This window comes from Plectropomus leopardus, chromosome 7, assembly GCF_026936395.1.
Source record: "Plectropomus leopardus strain MGB_pleo_1.0 chromosome 7, ASM2693639v1, whole genome shotgun sequence".
NCBI lineage: Eukaryota > Metazoa > Chordata > Actinopteri > Perciformes > Serranidae > Plectropomus > Plectropomus leopardus.
The window spans coordinates 30876980-30894948 of NC_142182.1; the positions used below are offsets into that span (position 1 = coordinate 30876980).

A 17969-nucleotide genomic window follows, 5' to 3' on the forward strand; every position below is an offset into this window, starting at 1 on the left:
AAAGTTATTTAGGATTTATTGCAGTATGACTGGGACAGACTGCAGTAGCTTTAGGTAGGTGTATCTATTAAATTGGCAAATGACTGCTTGTCTTTACACGTCTGTTTAGAATAAAAAGGGAACTTATTTCTGATTTTAAACAGCCAGTGAACCAGAAACAACAACAGGAAATTCATTTTTTAGGAACATAAAATGCCATTGTGCAAACTAATGGGAAACTTGCCAGCAACTCCGCTAATCTTTAAATTAGACCGTCAGCACTGGGTTTACATTAGCGTAAGCAGAAAAATCCACCTGACAGCTTGGTTCACTGAGTTTACATGTGGAATAAATTGGGACGCATCTCTGCATCCTGATAATACAATCGCCAACTTCACAAACCACAGAGGAATCCTTTGAGCTGTTAGGCAAAAAAACCAGTCTGGGTGTGTCGACATGAAAAACATCTGGAAATTCAGTTCAACACAACACACTAATGCAAGCAGCAGATACTTTAAAAATGAATTTATTTATTAATACAGTGGTATACTTAGAAATGTGTCGCAAAGGAAAAAAAAAAGAAGTTGAACCGAAGAAAAAAATCAAAATAAATAAAAATAATGTCAGCCACACGGGAAAATAAACTAGTGTTGGGTTGAAGCAGTGTTATCATATCAAAAGAAAATAGTACTGATGTGCCATAATAAATTGTCTATTAGTACAAAAATACATTTCAGGGCACACAATACAGCATCCAGTATCACAAATAAAGGAAGGGACCACTCTTCACAGCAGACCCCCTCAAGTACATCTTTTAAAATCATTTAAACCAAGCACTTCTCTAGTTTGTAAATAAGAATAAAAAGTTTTCTGACTGTTAAAAATGCCTTAAGTAGTGTGTGTATATGTTGGTAGAAAAGTCAGACTTATTACTGCTTATGTCAGTTCCAAGGCTCAGGGGTATAACCAGAATACAAACATAACCAATGTAACCGCTTTCTCTTTTTTAACAAACGTTTTCTCTTTTATACAAAATAACAAAGATGTACAAAAGTTCATTTACAGAGAACCAAGGCCATATACTAGCAATATGTACAGCCACAATTTAAACATCTTCTAGCTTTTTGTATTTCCTCAGACTTCATATGCATAGCAGTAAAAGAAAGCATACCTTTTCATCAGCCTCAATTATTCTCGTGTGCTAAATCCAAGTTCACTGTTTATGAGAAAATGCAGAGACAACTTTATTCTTTCCGTAGTGATCGCAATAACTGAAGGATCCGATGTTTTTAAAGTTTCACTGAAAAGTTAATATGCAGATAAGGCATCACTGCTTGCAGTGTACGATGGGATTTTCATGTGTTGAACTTAGTAGTAGCAGGCTTCTGGACCTGAGTCATAGCACATGCATAGATCTCTAGACAGCAGGAGTTTGTAAAATCAAGTCAGTATATTTATCTACGGTAAAACATTGCTACAAAAACATCAGATTTAAACAGAGTGAGCCCCGTCACAACAGACGGGCGTACTAATACTTAACCTTCATTCTTCTTATTTTTTTTCTTCCTTCATGAGTCAGGCTTTCTCAAGTCCTCAGAGATCCTTCATGAGTGAAACGCATGACCACAGAACTCACAAACAAAAGTTTTGCATATACCAACTTTGCTGTTTGTGAGTGTTTTTTTGTTTTTTAAATTATCATTATTATTTTTTTTTACAGTAAGCAAAAATCCCACTGCAATATTAAACGAGTTTCCAAAATTCTCCTTTTTTTTCTCTCACACTGCTCTGACCTTTTACAAAATTAGCTAAAAATGTCAAAATGAGATTATTCAGTCTGTGGCACTGGTCATGCATTCCGACTTCAGTTCCTTTTGTTTAAATAATTTTAATCTTTATTTTTTGCAAGCCTTGAAAGCACCGAAAAAAAATAAAATAAAAGAACAAGAGTACAGCGTTGGGGATGCTGGACTCCTCCGACTCTCCTTATGTGTGTAGTTTTTTTTTCTTTTCTCTTTTTGGGCACAGTAAACAACGTGAGAGTGTCAGGTTCATACTTCATCGAGCAGCGCGCACCTCGTCGCGGCGGAGGGAGCACGGCAGGGGAAACTGAGGTCCCCTGATTTATCACATTCAGTAACAGGCCAGCTGTTGCCCTCTTCAGAAGTGGTCAATGAGCACAGACACACAGTTTGCACCCACCAGGTAGTTTGGGTCTCCGGGGAGGGATTTGTTCTGCCAGGTTTTGGGATCACCTGCAGGAAACAGACATGATGTCAGCTGCTAAATAGAAAAAAAACAGAAGATGCTCAAAACAAAAGAGATTTTTTGGAGATATGTGACATAAATAAAATATATCTGAATAAAAACATGTATGAACAATGATGCTATAATGCATAAATAAAGCAGAAAATGATTTCCCGTTGCTCAGCATGAGTTTGTAATTGGATAATGACGAATTTAAATGTAATGAATGTTAAGCCAGTTACTTCATACTTGAATTTATATGGTGCCAAATTAGCTGGAATCCAAACACAGACAGAGAAAAGGGCATTTCAGGCACATGCATGTGATCAGCCTTTCTGAAAGCAAAGCAGTTCATAGAAATATGCAGCCGTTTTAGTTTTGCTGGACGAAAGTGTAATTCTAGATTTGATTCATAGCAGGAAACTTTGGATTCACACATACATTTGAGCTCTGTGTGAACTTTATTCAAACGCACACACAGATAGATGAGCAGCTTTAAACCTCTGCATGTCGTCTTTATGCATTAACACATCAGAAATGATTTGTGCAATTACGGATTAAAAACTGTAATCTATATTCAGCTATAGTCACACATAGCTACAATACTTATGACTCAATTTTTAAAAATATTTTTGGTGGTTAGATATAAACACCTGCATGTTGCTACATGACACAACTGTCTTTGTTTAGGAGGCTGGTGGCTTGGGCTAATTTAGTTGCAATTAGGTTATGGTACAGTTGCATTGTGGGTAGTGCAGGCAAGAAGACGTTATCGCTGGTTCTGCAGCATCAGTTTTGATCAGTTCCATGTAAAATGTCCATTGTGAGTTCAACAGCGTTGTAGGAATGCAGTGCTAAATGTGTGGAGTCTTTTAAAGCTGTGCGAAAGGCCATAGCTCTACCCAACTAAGTGAAAGTGAAAAAAAAAAACATGCTGGTTATGCGGAATCCTAAATGTGAGAATTTGATGCTTTTTCTGAGTCACAGCTTTAGATTTTTGGACTGTTGGTCAAACATACCATTTTAAGGCTCCTAAGGGCATATTTGACGGGTTAAAGCCTTAGCCAAATGTGGTGTAAACTCTGACGGGGTTAAATTGATAATGGAAATAATTGTTAGTTGTAGGCCTTGTCAAACGACTCACTTAAAATAGCTAGTTTTGTCCGATCAGTAGTCCAAAACCAACAGACATTCAGTTTACTGTCATTCTAGACAAAGAAAATTAGCTACAACTTATGCAGCACTTTTGCTTAAAAAAAGGTCTTAAATATCAAAATAGCTGAAACAATTTAGGTCGACTGACTCAGATCTATTCAACTAAATATTTCAGCTCTAGTGGCACTGCAGTGTTTTGCACTCATGACTTTGTGGAAGGTCAATATTTAAATAAACTGGGCTCCTCAGTTCATATTAAGAATAGAAATAAGAAAACAACTCAAATCTGTAAACAGCGCATGCATGAAGAAGAAGTGAGGGGGAATATGGAAAACAGATGAGATGATTATAATGATTAAGACAACAATGAAACTCTCCTCTCTAATCACTAAAGCCAGCCCAAAGACCCCAGAAGGACAGAGGACAGCGTACCCGACGAGGAGTCGGAGGATTTTAGAGCAAAAGACCAACCATCAGGGGTCATAGACGCACAGTGAGGTAAGCGCAGCTCCACCGGCTTCAGGAACTTGAGTCCATGTGGGCCACACATCACCAGCGGACTTAGCAGCGTTTCTCCTGCACAGACACAACAACAAGATTTGAATTCCCAAAATTTAACAGGGAGGAATTAATCAGCTCGCAGGATTATTTATTACCCAATCAGGAGGCAAAATGAAGTCTGTCGCCAGACCTTCATGGTGAATGAGAAATAACTGTTAGCCGCCTTGTCAGGTAATGAAATTACCACACTCCCCTGATAATTCATGTAAAAAAAGCCTCAGTCTGAACTGCTGCTGTTCTTCTCTAAGATGTAATATCTGTTTGTTCCTTGACATATTCAGGGTATAAAGACACTCGAGGACTGACCTTTCTCCTTGTCGAGGGGGGGCAGGATACTGTTGTCCCGGCACACCTTGAAGTAAATCTCCTGCTCCACGCTCTCGGGGATGGCACCCTGGGGGATGATGATGCTGACGCCCGTCTCGATGGAGCTCAGGACTCCTCCGTTACAGTTGAAGATCCCCCGGGCGGTTGCCACCACCGTGTGTCCTTCGTCCTCGTCGTCATCGTCCAGCGTGCTGGGGCTGAGGGGCGGAGGCGCAGAAGTCAGCATCATCAGTCAAAACATTGCAGGCAGAGAATAATGCTCAGCAGAGGACACGAGAACAAACCCCCTGTGGACAAACACGATTCTTTCTGTCTTTCAGCAGCTCAGTAATTACCCTCAGAGAACTTCCTGCTGCTGCTGCTGGATGGGAGAATTTATGAGTGTCTCACCTTACAGGGATGGCCTTGGGGATGGCGTTGATGTTATTGTGCTGGTATTTGGGCCTGTTGTCCATAGTGCGTGTAAAGGTGTCCAAGCCGCTGTCGTGATCCAGGGGCTGTGGTGACAGCTGAGGCTTCCCGCCGCTGTTGCTCACCACGCTGGGCTTACTGAGCAGGTCGGTCTTCGCCTGTGTGTCGTTGGGCAGCAGGTTGTGGTTGAACTTGGGGCTCTCAAACTTGCGCTCAAAGGGCCGGGCTGAGCTGGTGTACGGCTTGGGGACGTAGCGGTTATAGCTAGTAGGAGCGGGAACACCCAGCGTCTTTGGCGGTGCTGTTTCAGTGCCGTTGACCGGGGACTTGTCGGGGAGGCCCCGCGGGGGCAGGTAGCCACCTGGTGTGGGTTCATCCCTGCTGGCCGGCCTGAGAGCTGGCAGCTCGGGTTTAGGATTGGGTGAACTCAACGGTTCAGGTATGGAGTTTGCTGAAAACATATGAAGGAAGATGCAGTCAAAATACTTATCTTTGTCAGACTATTATACCTTCGCACTTTGTTTGGGTAACACTTTCTTTTTCATTTTTAATGATTGTTTTTAATGACTCATTTTCAGTGAATGCAACAAATAATGTCTCAACTAATCAAATACTCATTTGGTCTATAATACGTCATAAAATAGTAAAAAATGTCAATTACAATTTCCTAAAACCCAAGATGGGAAAACATTTTTTGACTAACAGTACAGCATTTAATAATAATCAGTATATAGTGATATAAATCAGAGAAAAGCAGTAAATCCTCACACTGAAGAAGCTAGAGCCAGGGAGTGTCAGACAGTTTCACTGGAAAATGATCCAGTAACTATCAGAATAGTTGCAAATTAGTAAACAATGAATTGACTGTATTGTTTCAGGTAAATCATTATACATAACAACAGAGTTGAAACAACAGGCTGCAGGCTTCAGCTCTCAAATGACAGAAAATTTATCTGCAACTATTGTGATAAGTTATTGGTCATTTTCAAGCAAAGATGCCAACATTACTCCGTTATGCTGCATTTGTTTATCTTATTTGACAGTAAACTGAATTTCATTGAGTTTTGTTCTGATGCTCAGACCTAAAAAGCAATTAAAAAGAGTCACCAAGCTTTAGGAAATTGCGAAGAACATGGTATAGGTTAGAACTTAGATAGCTGATTCTGACTTGTCAAGTCCTGCCTGTTGAGGAATAATAGTCAAATCATGCTTTGTAACACTTATTTATCCATATTCTCATCTGTAACATTAGGTTTCATTTTTCTCCACACAAGACAAAAGAGCTGAAACACCTAATTAAACTATTTGTCTTCCTGACTTGGCGCAAGAACTTTTTTTAGAATGGGACGTGTTCCATGTAAAGCTGGGTTTTTTGTGTGTTGACAGTAGCTCTGTCCACAGTACAGAGAGTGGAGGAGATCAAACGATAGAAAGACAGACAGACAGAATGCATCACTATGTTTGTTTCCTGTTTGCTTTTTGAGGCTGTGAACAGAACTTTCAACTTTCTTTGAGAGAGAGAAATGCAAGCCCACAAATAGCTGTTTATGTGTGCCTCTTGCATATTTTGACAGCACTAGCACTACATTCTTTTATGTGTGTTCTGATTAATAACTTTATACCAAAAAAGCCTGCATATATTAGGAGAAACCAAGCAATTCTATGCATGATCAGACATTCAGCGCCCCATATAGCCTGAATAGAAATATCCTTCATTTCAGATGTAACTGCAACAGTTTGACTGTGAGACTGGCAGTCAGATCAGGGTCCTCAGATTGGATCACTGAAAAGACAACTTTTCTGGGTCACCCCTATTATAGACCGAAAGATTGGTTGAAAAACAAACCGGCAGATTTATCAAAAACACAAATCCTCCTTAGTTGCTGCCCAAACAACAAAAGTGACACATCTTTGCATCTCTACAATGTTAATATTCACTAGATGAGTGAAGTTCAAGAGTCAGGCAGGAAGTGTTAGAGAGCTTACCGTCAGCGGGGCTGAGCTTGGGCAGTGTGTTGGGTGGGATGGCGGACACAGGGGGCCCGTACTGTGATGACGGGCTGATTTGGGGCAGGGGTTCATATCTTTTCTCCACTGGACTCACCTTCTCTACAGACTCGACTCTGCGGCAGGTAGACACAAAAAACACAGTTATTAACAGCAGCTGTGATTCTGCACTGACTGAAGGAGTTTTGAACATCAGCCAAGACTGGCAGCGTGAGGCATGTTGTCGTACCTGTTGTATGGGTACGAGAGCTGAGCTGGTTTGGGCAGATCGTGGAAGCGGTTGATGCCAGGACTGGGTTGGCCCATTGCCTTGCTGTCAAAGCTACGGCGATCGAAATAGGACAACTGCTTTCTGTAGTACTCCTCATCCTCATCTTGGTCGTAGTGGTTGGAACGCACTACATCATCCAGGGGTTTAGTGTGAGGCTTCTGCGGCTCAGGGGCCCTGCAGAGGAAGCACAGAGAAACAAGTAGAACAGCTGCAGAGGCAAGATTGGCCAAAAGCCTGCTGGACAACATCCACATGGTAGACATCTTTTACATATTGATTGTCACGTCAGTCAACAGGGGGAAGCTCAGGACAGCATAAGGTCGATGCAGACCCTCTCACAGCAGAGAGCAATAAGGCTCCTCATGAATATGCTGCTATATGCAGAACTTGCCATCTTGAGCCACGTTTCCATCAAAAGTTTATTCTTATTTACACTTTATTTTCTCTAACTTATTGTATTAGGTATTTATTCTGTTTGTTTTTTTAGGAACACATGCTGAATGCTTATTGTCCAAGTTTGTTTGGCACTTTATGTTGAACCATGTCTAAGACAATTTTCTGTCACTACAGACAATAACATTTTTCTGAATCTAAATCTGAATTCTGAAGTTACAGAGACATTTAGACCCGGGAACTAATTTTGGAGGAACAAAAAGATTCTTCAAGCCCCCTGTCATTTGCGTTTCTACCATGATCAAAATACCCGTACAGATGACATAAATTAGTCTGCTGACGTATAAAAAGGTACATCAGCAGGACCAGGGCTGCTGGGGTTGCAGTTCAGCGTGGCTGCCTATGTCATCTGAAGAAAAAAAAAAAGCCTGCCTCATTTACAATCATTTTGCTGCTGCATAGTATGACAGAAAGTTGGATGTAATGAAAGAAATGCAGAAGAAAATGAAACTGGAGCACCTGTCTCCACAATAAATCATCCTTTGAGTTTATGATTGCTTTTCCCGGTGTGAAACAATAAAAGATTTGCTCTTTTTCTTTCTCATTCACTGGCTGTTTGACAGGACAGCAGGCTTGTCTCTCCTTTTCTCTTTGTCTTTTTAATTGAGGCAGGAAGCCTGACTTTACTTGAAATGTTATCAAACAAAGAGAATGTTCTCCACTTGTCCTAAAATGGTCCTAAATGATACTGGAGTACTTGTGAGTACTTGAATGAAGCGATACACGAGTGGCAGCAGCAGCACTGTGTTTGTGACAGTCATTCCTGCAAACCCCATCCCAAATTGTTCCTGCGCTTTCAGAAAGTGCTCCCCCCATGATCGGGGTCTTTGTGGGATCAAAGAAAGTTGCTGTAACTTTATGTTGACTGTGGGTCCTCAAAAGGTTCCTAGATCCCAGGGAAAGTTCCTGCGATCAAAAAGGGGTTTTGGTAGACACAGGGTGCAATCTGGACAGCACATTTCTTTGTAGATTCTAACCAATTTTATTCACCACAGTAAAATTACATAAACTATGCATTTATCTATCACTGTTATTTTCATGCTTATGATCTGTTGTTGTTGGGATTCTTTATGATCATTTTGTTTCCTTAAACAAATCATCAATCACTTGAATGCGTCATCATCCATCATTGCGGTTTCTCTTAATCTGTGAACGAGCTGTCACGCAGTCATCTGTTTGCGGCTCACTTGATGTGACGCACTGTGCAGAGGATTGTGGGTCAGAGTGGCCAGAAAAGCATTTTGGCATACTGCATTTGACATACTATGTATTGGGTCATATTAAATATTTATTGCCATACTAAACAGTATGGGTACTGGAATGCACAGTTAGTCTTTGGATGCCTTTGGTGTCTTTGCACACCACACCAGAGTCTAACTTGCTGTACTTGCTTGCTGTGACTTGTGTCCACTAGGTGGAGCTCGAACAACAATAAATAAATTCCAAGACGCCTTTGCCTGGATCTCAGGGTTGTCCTTCACCCACCTTTCTCTGCAGCCTGGGGTGCTGTAACGAGGACTACATACCTATAGGAAGATTTCTCCTGCTCCAGGTTGCTGAGGGAATTGGCTTTGAGGACTGGGCCAGGTGCACTCACAGGTTTCGGAACATCTGCAGGCTGAAAAGCAAAGGGAGGGCATCTCTTCAGTGCTTCTTGCATCTGATCCAGATTTTTTTTCACATGAATGGATTGCATGCACATGGATATCTAGCACCGTGCCTGAAATCTCACAGACTAGAGGATTACAAAACAGACGATAATTTCACAAAAATAAGCTTGCAGTTTCAGGTGCTGCTGTTTTGCAGTTTTTCGACTGATGCATCTGCAGTTTGGGAAAAGATAATAAGGCCTCAGTGGAGATTTTTTTGTTATCTTATGCTGCTTTTAAATACTTGCATATTCACATACTAATTGTTAAACCCTGTTTAACAGCTAACAGAAGCTCCCATCTGACATTTAGCCTAACATGACCCATCTTGTACCAGACGCTGTTGTTGCATATATTTTAAGTTAAACTACAGTCCTTTTCAATTTTAGTTCAGTTTCTAGTTAAGATTTTATTTATTTTAGAACTCCTTTGTATCAAAATATGACATTAGTAAAACAACCTTGTGCTGGATAGAGCTCACACACACTTTTTGGGGACTATCAAATATTGAAGTCATACTAGAAAGGAATTCAGGTATACAGGAATACTTGCCAACTTGGATATTGATTTAACACGAGACCCATTGTTTTATATTACAGGAGGCTTATGTCCACATATTGGCAGCACTCACCCTACATTAATGGCAAGACGGGTTAGTTATAGTGTCGCCTAGTTAATGTAAAATAACAGCACAACTCCATATAAAGAAGGACAGGTTTCATCATTAATTCAGCACAGCTGGGGTTTTTTTTGCATATCCAGATTTTATCCACATTGATTTTAGGAAAAAACAACACATGAAATGCAATTTTTGCAAATCTGACTCAAAACCAATTTGGCGGTGGTAGGAAGTGCCATTGTAATTGATTTGGTACAGATACGCCTCAGGCTGCTCATCTCGGATTCAAAGTGTCTTTGAACACAACACAAAAAGACAAAGTCAAATCCAGGCTGTCAGAAGTGCTGAGCAGATCCATACTGCTGCTAGAAGAGCGGCAAAGACGACAACATGAGCGACAAATGTCGGTGGACAGACGCCAAAATAAATTGTTTTGAGAGCAAAATGATGGACCAATCTATTTCTCATGCTTCTGCTTTTGAAAGCCATGTCACCAACACTGCAGCGTAGTAAATGACGTCTACATCGCCAGTTATAACTTGGTGATGTCTAGATACACAGATCCCATCTGATAGCAAATAACAATGTGGACAGCGTATCTTAAACGTAGCCTAACTGCTGTACCTCTCTTTGTCCGCAATGTTTGTAACCGTGAAGTCACTTTAGAGTTTAAAATGTAGAGTTAAGAGGTGGTCACATTACTGTGTCTACCACTTAAAAACAGTCACACTTTCAGCAGCTATGTTTGACCTTTTGTGGTACCAACTCAGTGAGGAACTTACCCTGAGTGCTGATTCTCCTCCTTCTTTAGCTCTGTCCATAGAAACAGACCGTTTATTCTCAAACATCTTGACTCTGTTGAGCACCGACTGTGGTTTCATGGCCGGGTCCTCATCCAGGTCTTCCCGTGGTGGAGGAGGGAGGGGTTTGGAGCCTGGAGTGATCGCTGGCTCACCTGGGGAGGGCAGGGTCTCTGGTTTTGGAGGAGGAATAGTGGGTTCGGAGTTCATCATAGGGTCATGCATCCCCTGCTTAAAGCCCCGGTTTGGAGGCCCCGGAATGAAGGTGGGCCTCAGACCAGAGTCACTGTAATACTGCTTTGGGGGCTCCGGCGATCGAGGTGAATTAATGGGGAAGCCATGAGGTTCTGCCTCATAAGGAGAGCGGGCATCATAGCCAGCTGGGGGCGGGGGCGGGGGCTCATCATAACGAATGGGCCCGGGTTTACTGTGGCGTCGTCTGCCATCGTAGCCCACTGGTGGAGCATCATCGTAGCGTGGCTGAGGGGGGCTGTAGTCCCTCCCTGGTCCGTCATCATAGGGGGACCGGGGGTTGTAGCCCATGGGTTGCTGGTGGCCCTGCTGGTACCCTGCGGGCTGGTTGGACGAGGTCTGCTGGTCATAGGGGGGCCACTGTTCGTTGTAATGAGGCACACGGTTGTCGTAGTGCAGGTGAGAGTCAGTGTTGTGAGGCTTTGGTTCTGTGTAGCCGCCTCCATCGTATCCGTAAGGCGGGTGGTCGTATTCGCGGTATGGCTGTTTGTCCTGGTACGGTGGCTGGTGACTGTAGCTCAAAGACTGCTTCAGGCCATGGTTGATTCGCACAGGGTCCTCCATATTGTACAGATCTTTCTTGTACATCTGTGAAGAAACCACACTAAATGAATACATCCATTACATCATCAACATTTTGGGTTTATAATCATCATGTTAGGGGACAGAAAGCAGTCAGGGGGAAATGCTTTCCCAGCACCAGATTAAGAATAATTTCAAGATTAAATTCAATACTAGGATGTAAACTGAAACCTTAAGGAACTGAACATGAATAACATTACCCAAATCATTAAAAAAAAAAATCCATCTGCTATTTAATTAAACAAACATCAATTCAAAGTGCATTTAAACAAGCAAACCTTTGTCCATTATTCAAAAACAGTTCTGAATGCCTGTTTGACAAGATGCCTCTCAAGAATGATAATATGGACACAACTGGGTTTTACACATTAACACATTTTATAAATGAACTAACAAGCAATTTGCACATTTCTGAAAGGCCTCATTTCAAACATATGATGTGTAGCCTGTAGACAGCAAGTCTAGTTACAGTACTTCCTATGGAAGAAAGTTGATTTGTTGGCATCTACTCAGGGCGAAACGACTCAACAGAAGACACAATGCAGTGTGCTGATGTCAGTTTGTTTTTCCATAGGGAGAATTGCTTGATGGGATTCATTACCAAGAGTACTGTCTGCAGGTTAGCTTTCATCATGCAACCAACATTCAGTTTTGCATCTAATGCAACGTCAAACTACTGGCACTACAACAGACGACACATCTACCACTACGATGCCACTTTAAGTGCTACTATCGTTCATCTACAGAAGAGAGTTAAAGCTGAAAGGAACCCAAAAAACATTAGGAGCCATGCAAAGGAAGTAAGAGGCAACAGTTAGGGCTGGTTGTGGATGTCTTCACCCTGGTCAAAGACTCAGATGTACCAGTCCTTCTGGTCTCCCAGCCCACTGTGGTGCATGTGGACTAGTCTGTCGCACATTTTCTCTGGGAGCCAGAGGCACACAGTGGGCTCAGTGAGTCACACAGTGTGGGCATGTCATGCAGAGAGCGAGTGGAAAGCATGTGCGAGAAGACAGGCAGTTAAAACAGCAGGCTGGGGCCCAGGCCCGGTCCGAGTGGCTGGTGAAACAGCGGGTACCTTTGGTTCTGGACCAGACGGTCCAGACGGGTGGGGTTCATGTGGTGGTGGTGGGGGCTGAATTAGCTCAGGGGCAGGGCTGGGGCTGCTAAGTGAGTCAGCCTGAGGAGCTGCGGCTGCAGCAGGCGGCTCCTCTAGGTGCATACCCTCAAGCTGTACAGGCTGCTCAACAGCAGGGGGCGCTACCACCGGCGGAGGCAACGAGGGCATGGGCAGAGCAGCCTCATCTTGCTGTGAAGTATTGTTAAGAGACATTTATAACACAAGCCTGCCAAGGGCACACAAAGAACAGCTCACCCCAACACCATGACCTTCTTCCTTACACTGAATCAGTTTTACACCAGCCAGAGAATGCACTTGCAAAAATGTGGTTGGAATAGATAACATACCAGTAGCTTCTAAAACATGTTTATTACTTAGCGAAGGACATTTAATCTTAAACATCAAGACACACACTGAACACACAAAGGCGCTATTCCTCAGCTCTGCAGTACTTTTAGCCATACATCCATCTCTGATGGGTGAAGTCTGCAGGGGCCTGCCTGTAGAACTACATATGAACCTTACCTGCTGCGGAGCGGCCATCTTGAAGCCAGCGGGATCTATGCGACTGGCTGGGTCGGGCTGCACTGGGTGCTGGTATCCAGGGTAACCAGGGGTGTCCTGAATTACAGGTGGGTCCTCTCGCACAGGCTCAGAGGAGCGGGTGATTGCGGGCTCCGTGGGCAGGCCCACCTCATCGTTCAATGTCTCGTCCAGTTCCTGGTCTGTGTAGGCTCCACCCTCCGTGTCTGTGTCCTCATAGTCAGAAGTGTGGCGGCTGTCTGTGCTGTACATGGAGTATTCACTTCCTGGCGCAGACAGGTAGGACAGACGGTCATCGTGGATGTCCAAATCATCCTCTGTAGTGCCATCCGCCTGAGTAAAGCAGAGAAATGATCATCTCATGTGTCGCTCAGTAAGACTAACAGGAATCAAAAAATATTGGTCAGTGAAGTGGAAAACAAAACCATCCCTCACCTTGCCCTCTGACACCCACACCAACTGGTTCTGCTGTTGCTGGATTGTTTCCTTCAGAGCTCCGTACCAGCCGTCATTCATATTGTTCAAGTTGATGGTGGCTAAGAGAGAATATTTTTGAGTCACAAATAGAATAAAACATTTATAAGAGAGGATATACATTTAAATGTACTACACTTTGCACACTTACTGGTGAACAGGTGGTGATTATTTTTCCTCAGTTTGATGGCTCTCTCATAGAGCTTCCTGGCGCTCTTCCTGGACTCTGGACACAGTCTGGTCCTCATGTTCTTCACACCCTGCTTATTATCAGGATTTAGGAAGACTACTATTGGGTACCACTGAGCATAGTTCAGCCTGTCCACAGCGTTCGGGGTGATGTCCAGGACGGCATGTTTGTCCTTCATAAGACAAAGACAAAAAAGAGGAGTGATGAAAAATATATCTGTAATGAAATAAACTACAATACTCTTTATATGATACCAGGAGGCATACTCTGTCGATGATCTGCTTGATGGTGTGAAGACGAATGATTCCTGAACTACGCTGGTCCGTTCCAGCATCTCTTGGTTCACTCTCTGGAAAAAAGGTTTGAGGGATTTATCAGAAAAATAATTCACGAGTACTTACCGGTTTTATGTCAGTTGTTATCTACAATGTGTGTGTGCATAATGATGCGTTCAAACATACTTGCAAGCTCAAAAAGGTCGGGCTCTTCTCTGGCGAGTTTTTCTCGAGCCACATCAGCAATTGGCCCAAATATCACCACAGGTCTCAGGAAACCAGCTGCAAAATATAATGAGAATATTAAGAATGCATCTTCCCTCTCGCATTGACATACAGGCTGGTAGATGTAGTCAGATTCCTCACCCTCTCTCAGTACAACTCTTTCATAAGCCGGGAATTTTGTTTGGACTGGCTGGGACGAGAGGTCCTCTCTGCTCTTTCTCAGGTTCCTCTTTGAGCTGCGAAGACCACGAAACCTCCAGAAGTCAGCCCTGTCACCCCCTGCTGTTTTGGGAAGAGTGTATTGCACGCTGGAAAGCTGCTCTGCTCTGTTGACAAATAGCAGAGAAACAGAGACAGTTCTTAATGTAACCCAAGCTAATGGATGTGTCATAAATTTGGCACTACTAACCTCAACACTGCCAATACTTAAGAACACTACATGGCAATGATAATCATAACAAATGTAATATAAATAGGGTGACTGACTGTCTACCGTTGTGACAAACATTCATCCAGCATGCCACTCTTTAAGAGCAAACACATATGTCTGTCACAATGCTGTTTGTCACCTGTTTTTGTTGGGGATGATGCCCCTCTCCACCTCTTGGTGGTTCTTGCCGATGCGGATAGCCAGCCAGGAGCCCAGCTTCCCGTTGTACAGCGTGTCCACCACACGAAACACCTCGCCCTTGTTAAAGCTTAATCCGTATGGAGATTCCTTCTCATACTCAAAGTGGGTCCGGATGTAAAAGGAGTCACCGACATCTGACTCCACGATCCGCCGATACACTGATCAGGAAAGAGCACGTCAAAGACATCGGCCCAATGTGATAAACAGAAATGAATCTCTTTCTCATCTCCTTACTCACTTCACTTACCATCTTTCTTCTTCTGGGCCAGAATGGTGACCTCTTCACCCTTAGGAAGATCAAGGAGGAACAGCACCGCCTCCTCTCGGATTATGTTTGCAAAATCTACATTATTTACCTGGAATTAGGGAATATGGAGATTACTGCTTTATGCTTTCCACATAACAATGTCACTTTTGTCTAGTACTTTAAAGTTGAAGTTATGGGTATAATTTTCAGGATTTTCCTAAAAAAAAAAATGCATCGATTCATACAGAAGCAATTCCTTTCAGTGAACTTATGACTTATGACACACTAAAGCATAAATGGATGACTGAACAAGGTCTACCAGGCACAGGCCCAGGGGCCAAAAGTGTCAGGGCAGCCCCCTGGCCTTCACCTGCAAATGGTCTCTCAATTAACACAAATCAGCCAGGAAGAGACTCAAAATGAAAACAAAGAGACACAAAAAGACCACAAGGTGATGCAAAAAGACACAAGATATCTACAAAAAGGGGCAAAACAACCACAAAGAGACATATAATTATCTAATTTTCATTATAAAGGGGACAGAAAGCAATTGCAGAGAGACACTAAACTGCAATACGTTGCATAATGACTACAAAGAAATGCAAAACTACAACAAAAACAAGGCAAAAGCACCATTAAATTGGTGTGCATTTCTCCTATGTAGTAAAGGTGATGGGTCCTTTTGCATACCTGTGCCCAGGGGCCTACTGTCTCATAATCTGCCCATGACTAGAATTGTGTGGCGATGTATTTATATGCAGAGACTCAGCCCATTGCCTCTATATTTTCTTGTTTTCTAATTATTCTACTGTGTTCAGGACATTCCCAGGCGCAGTGTGCAAGTGAGGTTGAGACTTAACATAAAAAAAGCAGCGATGAGGTATTATCAGCACACACGCAAAAGGAAGCTACGAGATTGTGGACACAGTGCATAAAAAATGGATATAATAAGATGGGAATAAAAAGTGGGCAAAGCTTGTTCCAAAACGAGAGGGGATTCCAGGTTGACTTTTACTTTCACTGACGAACACTGAGGGTGCTGATGGGGAATGATGTGGAGTCGGCCAGTTTTCTTTTGGAAAAGTAGGTGCTATCGGTTAGCTTAGTGAGCTTTCTACAGTGTCAGCTCTTCCATTACAAAACATTCTTACAATAGTAGTTTGCAGTGAACATGCAAGCAGCATAGGGAGAAAGGTCCCAAGTTTGAATGTTGTGTTTACAAACAGTTAGTGACAATTCCTGCAGAGTATACCTTTAAGGAGTGGGCTTCATTGTTCATAGAGTGCATGACAGAAAGTGTGAATCTCTATTTAGATAAAGGTTGACAAAGTTCTTCTTATATTGTCTGGGTAACTGCAGGTTTTACTGCACTGCAAGAGCTCAAGCTATTTCTCTTTGTGCTTGGAGAAAAGACAAGGAGGTACAAACAGTGAGATATATGGCTCTGAGGAAATGGGACAAACACTGCAAGAGGAAACACAGTTTTTTTGTGTGTGTGCTCCCTCGGGGCCATTGCTAAGAGACCAGCCTGGAGGTACAGGAATTTTGGAGAAGCCAGTGTGTAAAACCATGAATAAAAAAGGGGAAAAGCTTGAGGACGCATACCCCATAAAACATGTCTGTTTGTAGACACCATCAGGCACCCATTGTTAAAACAAGGACAAGAAAAAAGTTCCTTTATGACACTGAATTACAGCAAGTATTAGACATTTTGCAAACTCATTTATACAACTATTAACTTCAAAAACAACTACTTGATCTCAGTAGGCAGGTTATATACTTGCTTTGTTAAAAAAAATCTCACCCTGAGAATTTGGTCGCCCTCCTCCAGGCCCTCCTTAGCAGCTGGGCTATCCTCCAGCACTCCGGCTACGAAGATGCCCACGTCATTCCCCCCAGCCAGCCTCAGCCCCACACTCTCCCCCTTCTTGAATTTCACCAGCTTCATGCTTGGCCTGAAGATAAAGAAAAAAAATAGTTTTGTTGACTTTCTTTGACATGACACTATTTGATGGCATTTCCTTCTTTCCAATGCAAACATCAGTTTATGAATAGCTGAGTGACTCTTGGATGTCCGCCAGGTTTCTCTTTTGTTCAGACTGGTGAGTGAGTGTACAAAAGCAAAGATGTAAAAATATTCTGTGGAAAAGGAAAGATACAATCCTACAGAACATTTAAATACATTTTTAAAAATTTGTAAAGACATATAAACTGCAGGAAACCGTTGTCTCATGCACAAATGCTGACGGTTATGCATCCAGTCATGTTTAAAGCCACTTGCACAACTTGTCAGTAAACCAGTGAGTGCCACAAAATACACATTTCTTGACAGCTTTGTAATCTATGCCTTGTGGCAGCCAAAATGCTTTATAGAGATACCTGAGGATGAGCACAGGAGCATTTTCAAAACGGTCAACAGCTGCTCCAAGATGTGCTCTTTTTATGTGAACTGCTGTTAAATTTCCTTCACAATTTCCTTCCTTTTTTATGAAGTGAACTTATTGTGGTGCTCAAAAAGGTCAATATATAACATTACACGCTGTAAATATTACCGTAGGATGCTATCGTCATGGGCAGCGCTTGGCACAGGGGCATCAGAGGGACTGACTGGCAGGTCTACATCTGGCTGTCCAGGCTGAGCATACACTGGCTTTGGTTCTGAACAAAAACACAAAACATTATTATTAACACATTACTAATGAAGATAAACGTGTAAAACTGCACTGAACATGTTTAAAACAAAAGGACTACTCCCTCAAACACAGCCACAACATAGCAATACCACATGTCTATGTTAAACTGAGTACAATTACACTAATGAAACAACGCAATTGTCCAAAACCACAAACATACAAAGTGTTATCACACAAACACACACACTCAAGGCACAAAGTGTCCTGAGCAGGGAGGTCAAACAGAAAGGCATCGGAGTGCCGCAGGCTGGGGAGGAA

The 17969-nt window shown here is 42.6% G+C and overlaps 1 protein-coding gene across 15 annotated transcripts in view; it reads right to left on the reverse strand.

The window, feature by feature from the left end:
• Positions 1-489: 489 nt before the first annotated feature.
• Positions 490-17969, reverse strand: part of tjp1b (tight junction protein 1b) — an 85234-nt gene continuing 67754 nt past the window's right edge. For 9 of the 15 annotated variants that reach the window (XM_088080458.1, XM_088080457.1, XM_088080461.1 and 6 more), the window contains 19 exons: positions 17571-17676; positions 16823-16973; positions 15019-15127; positions 14710-14929; positions 14282-14466; positions 14102-14197; positions 13907-13989; positions 13602-13812; positions 13412-13512; positions 12959-13309; positions 12392-12622; positions 10462-11319; positions 8938-9029; positions 6917-7132; positions 6667-6803; positions 4660-5131; positions 4249-4466; positions 3814-3957; positions 490-2234 (listed from right to left, as the gene is read on the reverse strand). In XM_088080458.1, the coding sequence (XP_087936584.1) occupies positions 2140-2234; positions 3814-3957; positions 4249-4466; positions 4660-5131; positions 6667-6803; positions 6917-7132; positions 8938-9029; positions 10462-11319; positions 12392-12622; positions 12959-13309; positions 13412-13512; positions 13602-13812; positions 13907-13989; positions 14102-14197; positions 14282-14466; positions 14710-14929; positions 15019-15127; positions 16823-16973; positions 17571-17676 (4076 nt within the window). In that variant the 3' untranslated portion in view covers positions 490-2139. The remainder of the gene's footprint in view (positions 2235-3813; positions 3958-4248; positions 4467-4659; positions 5132-6666; positions 6804-6916; positions 7133-8937; positions 9030-10461; positions 11320-12391; positions 12623-12958; positions 13310-13411; positions 13513-13601; positions 13813-13906; positions 13990-14101; positions 14198-14281; positions 14467-14709; positions 14930-15018; positions 15128-16822; positions 16974-17570; positions 17677-17969) is intronic. The other 6 variants (XM_088080470.1, XM_088080463.1, XM_088080462.1 and 3 more) reach the window with 4 other exon arrangements.